The sequence below is a fragment of the Alternaria atra genome (genome assembly GCF_907166805.1).
Source record: "Alternaria atra isolate CS162 genome assembly, contig: 24, whole genome shotgun sequence".
NCBI lineage: Eukaryota > Fungi > Ascomycota > Dothideomycetes > Pleosporales > Pleosporaceae > Alternaria > Alternaria atra.
In genome coordinates this window covers 402011-408271 of record NW_025091322.1, presented here as the reverse complement: position 1 = coordinate 408271, position 6261 = coordinate 402011, and the positions used below count along the sequence as shown (strand labels likewise).

Here is a 6261-nt window from a genome sequence, read left to right as displayed (position 1 = left end):
AACGCGCCACAGAGTCCGGGTGCTCCGCCAAGCACCCGGATTCTGCTGATTGGCCGGCCAGGCCTAGCGCTACGCGCACGGCCCCTCATCGATGACTTCTCACCGCCTGTACATGCTAGTTCTGTTTCCTTACGCAACGCCTTGTATTACACTAGATATCGTACGTAGCCACAGTTAACGCTTCTTTTAAGCCCTTAAACCACGTGCTCGTAGCGTCTCGTGACAGTCTTACTAAAACTAACTAGAGTCCCACTAGGACTCTATCTGTCCTCTCGGGTATGGTTAGCTAAGTGACGGGTAACGAATTCATTGCTGGCTTTTGGAAAAGTCGCATTATAGAAGAGCTATGTTGGTTTAGTGAGAGATCTGGAGCAGAATTATTATGGTAGAGAGCACCTTCATGGAGCTGGGCTAGTTGCGATGGAGGAATACGCATGAGCTTAACGACGCGTAAACATTCGCAGCATGCAAGCCATCATATCGAGGCAGAGTTTGTTGATCTTACCGTTAAGGCTAACGCCTCTAGGAAATTAGAGGAAGCATCGATGAAGATTAAATGCAAGCTTCTGTATGCTCTTTTGACAATAGACTCTGCGGCAGACCCTGGACCACGTCAGATTCAACTGGAACTGTTTGATGATGACTGCGATTCGACAAATATTAACCTGTCTAGTCGCGTGGCACACTTGAATGCATGGTATTATTAAGATATTGATGACGGAGAGTTCCCCGAGCCAGAGTACGGTTATGTAGTGGTAATTCAGCAGTGCCTTCACGAAAGAGCCTCTAGTATTCCTGAAGTTATTAAGGATTCTGAGGAAGGAGAATACGGTGAGACATTCTTTGATAACGAAGTCGAGGCGCTGTTCATGAAACCATACGATGAAACCGGCGAAACATTTAAAAGAGCGGGACCGATCTGCCCTTATAGTTGCCGAACAATGCATTGAATCCTCGAGGCGCATCGTTCGGCAGAGAAAAGGGTGATAACTCTTATATAGTCACGCCAGTATAGACTACGGGAAGAGAAAACAGGAGGTGTAGTAGAATGTATCGTATCTTCTTCTTGTTACACAGGATTCTGTATGATTTCAATGCCCGTGTCCTTTTTCTTATTTCTATTGTAGCATCTATCTCTAGGCTATCGAGCATCATCTCGATGGGTAAAGAATACAGTAATGTTTTCATCTCCTTCTTATTGTGTATAGATGTGTATGAATCTGCAGTCTCCGAAAGAATGGAACGCAACAACGACGAAAGGACATTGTGTACTACTCTCCAAATATAAAAGCATCGACCTCTTTCTTAGTCTTCATCCCCAATATTCTTCAACCCACCCTGTGTAGTCCAAAACGCATCCCAGGCCTTCTGCCACCGCTCCTTCTTCAGCCCATCCAGCCACTCCTTCACCGTGCGATCTTTCTCCCCATCAATCCGAATAACCCCGTTCTTGATGCCCTGCCAGCTCTTAATCGGAGCTTTGATGTAGCGGTGATTCGGGCCGCAGAAGCTAAGCCACGGCTCTGGGATCTCGCCTGCCGTTTGCTTCAAGCGTTTCTTATGGCACTCTTGACAGAGATCACAGTTGGGACAGACCAAACAGAAAAAGAATGGTTGACTCCAGGAGTCGATGAATGTGCCGCAGCCGCCGTCGCAGCCGATCTTGACGCCGTTGAGATCTTCGTCGGCTTTGGTGATGGTTGCGATGGTGGGAGCCTTGTCATCTAGGGAGGGTACACAGTTCACGACTTGGACTGAGTCGTCGTTCGTAGTAGCTGGCGCCGTATTGATGAGAGTACGTGTCGTGGGTACGAGGGATTGCGTCGTATCGATGAGAGCCTGTGATGTAGGTACAATAGACTCCGTCGTTTGCACCAACGTCGAAATCGACCTGTTCGTGACAAGCTGTATAGGCTCGATGCTTGCTTCGACAATCTCGTTGTTCGTTGTCGCCTCGTCATTAGCGTCTGAGTCAATATTCTCCGAGTCCGAAGCTGACTCCGCGATATCGAAATTAGCGCCCTCCCCATAAAGGGTACGGTCCAGGACGGAAAACTGCGCAGAGCTTGCGATCATCGCATCTCTCTCCAGTCCGTCCAGTGAGGCGAGGACCTTGGCTAGCAGTCGTAGGTTGCGTGAGTCGTTCCAGGCAGAGTCATCCTCAAGGCCGCGCATGCACTCGTTGAACAGCTCATTCATGTACTTTTGGTACTTGATCGCGGGACCCATGATGCGAAGCATATTCGTGCGAAGCATAGTGATGTGCGTGCCCGAAGTGTTGTCTTTGTCGTCTTGCTTGCTATTTTCGTCGTCTGCGTTCCGAGAAAGCTTCAGGTCCTCGATCAACTGTTCCTTCTTCTTAGGGTCGATAGACAACTGGAACTCGTGGAAAGAGATGTCTGCAAGCTTCGAGCGGATTGCCGATTGCGCTGCCTTCATGCTGTCTTTGTACCACGAGTCATGCTTCGGTTCCATCTCCAACATCTCAAAGCGCACGCTTCTGCCTTTCTCGATATCGCCTAGCACCGGGTGATACATGATTGCAATCGCGGCTTTGACGTTGAACAGGTAATAGCTGTTGGCCGGAATCTTGTTGGCCAAGGTTGACAGCCAGGAGAGGAGTGCATCGGTTTTGTTGGCCAGTTTTGCGGCTCTCAACATACGCATCAGTGCGCCCCGGCCCATGCTTGTCTCAAAACAATAGAAGAACCAACTGTTTCGTTCTCTCTCTGTCCAACCCGCAAGTACGTTCATCAACTTGGATCCATCTTTGTCATTGTCTTCGGTGAACAAGAGAGTGATGTCGTCTAGAACGGAGCCCACCACAGACTGTTCGCCCAATATACCTCTGGCTTGATTGAACATGCGCACCGCATTTTCCGTATCGCTTTTCTTCGCGTACGCGCCCGCCTTGGCGATGGAGATGTCCAATCTCACGTCGTCGACATCTGCGTGACCCTCTCGAGATAGTCCCTTTACGTGCGGGGGCAACATTGCGTACGCCTGATCGTACGACTTGATTGCGTCAGCAATCTGATCATTCAAACTATACATTGATGCCAATATGCGAAGTGCTGCCACCTTTTCCAGATTGTCTTCTTTCATGAGAGTGACACTCTGCTCCAGGTACACGATACTCGTCTCCATCCATCTCCTTTGGCGCACTTTGTTTGGCTCTCGGTAGGCGTAGTCGGACAGTGTCGTTCCGAAAGCCCTGAATGCTTTGTAGCAAGCAATGGGGACATCTCTTTTCTCCTCGATGGCTCTGATATCCAGGAGTGGCTCGGCGTCGTTAGGTTCAAAGTCATCCATCTGTATCTTGTTAGAGATATCTTTGGATGAGGACGTTGGCTTACAAGAAGAAGAGCCGCTTTGGCAAACCGAAACTTCTCAAGGATCCACACTTGATCGGTCGCATTTAACCAGTTCTGAACATGCCCCCTGGCCAAGGGCAGCAGAACATTGGTGCACTTGACTTCGCGTATCCAGTCTCTAACTTCAATTTGCAAAGACTCCGCTACACGTGGCTTGGCCTTGGCAAGCCAGGGGAGAAGTATGTCAATCCAGGGAATAGCGATGCCATCGGCCCGCTCCGGATAGATATCTGTAGGCCTTGCCAATCTCTCGAACAACTTGGCCAAGTTGTTTTGGTTCTGCGTGATGCTGTACAATGACGTGACTACCTGCCGGATGGCGTCATCTGTCATGCTTTTCACATCCAGCTCCTCCAGATGTTCGTACCAATTCTGTATCGCGTACATTGCAAGCTCAGAGCTTTGCTGATTCCCCGAGCTCTCAGCTGCCTTGATCATGATTTCCATGCACATCTGGAGGATAGTGAGATGCGCGGCGGTAGCAGGTGTTCGAAACTCGGTCTCGCTATCAGCTTCGACACCCGCACTCGTGAAAAATTGCCGTAGAGACCGATCTTGGAAAGCGAGAGGCAGCTTCCGATATTGAAGCTCAGGAATGATGTCGTCCTCCACGCTGTCGATATCAGCATCCTCTTCGTCGCCATCTACGGTGTCCCCATAGGTCTGTCGGGGCTGGTTGAGTTCGAGTATTCGGGATGAACGTCCAACTACCTCCTCTTCGACGTCAAATGTGTCGTCGGATAATGTCAGCTGGACCAAACTTGACGCCTCAGCTAGACTGAGTGAGCGCTTCGAGAATGCCAGCCACGCAAACAGCCTCTTCATGGCTTGGTATTGCGCATCCGAGCGACCACGGCGACATTCCGCCAGGAGAAGCCTGTAGAGATCATGTAGACTACGTGGCATCTTTTCCAACTCTTCTAAGACCGCTTGACCGCGGCCAATTGACGCGAACCTTCTGACCATGTGCTCGACGTAAAGCATGCTGTCAGCTTGCTGCACTACCTTGCGAATGATAGTCTTTTTGATAGCTGGGCTGAACTTGCGCACGCGTGGAAGGGTCTGCAGGCGGCGTTTCACAAGTTCCCGGATATCAAATCGGATGTTCTCCTTTCTGATGTCGATGACGGAAGGGTTGAGCAAGCCGAGTACGGCTGTTTCTTCTGGTCTGCTAGTTGCCAGAACTGAGATGTTGGCATTCTTACGCTTCAGATCCCTCAAAAACCATGACAGAGCCCCTACAGGCTGCAAGTAAGCTTCGTCTAAACCGTCGAAGACAAGGAATAGACGGTCCGTAGCCTCTTCACCGCCTGGGAATCTTGACAGAAAGAATCGCTTCCAAGTGGAGATTTCGTTCAGGTCTTCAGCGCTCTCCTGGAGGTCAGCTGCTACCTGTTCGGCATATTTGGTATGGGTATCCGCAATTTGAAGTGTAGCCGAGGCGAATGCGTTCTGCCTTGACTGCATGTAAGGGTACTCCTCTTTGAAATAGAAGTAAGCCACGCAGATGTGCTCATCCTGACGTTCGCTCAGATTTTCGACGATGGATTGTGCGAGGAATGACTTGCCAACGCCCTCGGTGCCTTTCAGCCAAAGTATGGGATCCTTACCATCCACCCAATTCTTGAAGCTCTGATGTTCGTAAACCCATTGGGCAGTATTCTGAACCCGCGAGCCGCACAGGTCTTCATGTATGGCCAAGTTCTCTCGATGGGCGTCCATCCAAAGAGGGAAGGTGGTTTGATTTCGAGTGAAGAATTTCTTGATCTCTCTCAAGGCTTGAAAATTGCCACCACTGGCATCGCTGTTTGGATCTGGATCCTGCATCTGTGGTTTCCCTTGGCCATGTCTTTGCCTGGAAAGCTCTGAGAGCATTTTGGCCATCGCGTTCTGACTTTCAACCAACTTCTCGTGGTTCTTAGCAATCTTGTGGTTCAACGCAATGCTCTCGTCCAGTCTAGTGTTCACAGTGTAGAACCCGTCTTTGATCACGACTTCTAGCTTCAGACTTTCCGCATATACCTGCTGAATGTCTTGCCCAAGGTCTTTACGAAATGAACTCAGTTTGACATCCAGGACGTCCATTTTGGATCTGTTGATGGCCATGTCATCCTTGACATCTCTGATGGCACTGTAGCTTTCAAACCCTATGGCCTGGTCGAGCTCTTCAATTGAAGCATGCATTGCAGCATACGCGGTTGTCAGCGTCTCGTCTTCTGCCTCCCACAAAGCCTTGAAAAACTGTTCTATAGGCGGTTAGCTAATATAGCGGTACCAGGAAGGATGCGATCTTACTTATACGCTTGCCTTTGCCTTGGATCAGGTATCTCACTCTTCCACATACGGTCAGTTGCTGTGAAAAAACTCGAACAATAGCGATGGCGACCGCATCGGAGTCTGCCCGGCTTTCACAGATCGCTAGTCGTTCAAAGAATCGCGAAGAGTACCCAAAAAACTCTTCGATGCGATCATACTCTGCCCTAACAGCTGAAAACGCCTGCTGAACTTTAGTACTCGGGTTGGCCCTTGATCGATTTCTACTTACCGATATTAAGCCACTTGCAGCCGTGAATATAAGACCCACTGGCATTGCGGGTGGAAACGCACCAGCAGCAGCTCCAATCTCAGCCATACCATTAATGCATTTCTGCATACTACCGAGATGATCACCCATGGCTTGTCGAAACCTGTCTCCCTTACCGCCGCTGTGTCTAGAGGTACCGAAATTCTCCATGCCGTCGTTGACCTTGTTCATCACTTCATTGATATTGCTCGCTTTCATGCCCTTGAGGTTTTCTCCACATTCCTTCCGATACTCTTCCAATGCTTTCTCCCATAGCCGACCGAGGTCAGTCGAGCTGCTTGTTTGCGCGGGGATTTTCGTCAT

General features: G+C 49.8%; 1 protein-coding gene across 1 annotated transcript; it reads right to left on the bottom strand.

Annotated features, from left to right (window-relative positions):
- Positions 1-1305: 1305 nt before the first annotated feature.
- On the bottom strand, positions 1306-6261 carry ALTATR162_LOCUS5037 (uncharacterized protein; the record flags this gene model as incomplete). Its single annotated transcript, XM_043312653.1, has 4 exons — positions 1306-3312; positions 3357-5620; positions 5670-5871; positions 5920-6261. 4 exons carry the CDS (start codon positions 6259-6261, stop codon positions 1306-1308), a joined length of 4815 nt encoding a protein of 1604 aa, XP_043168588.1.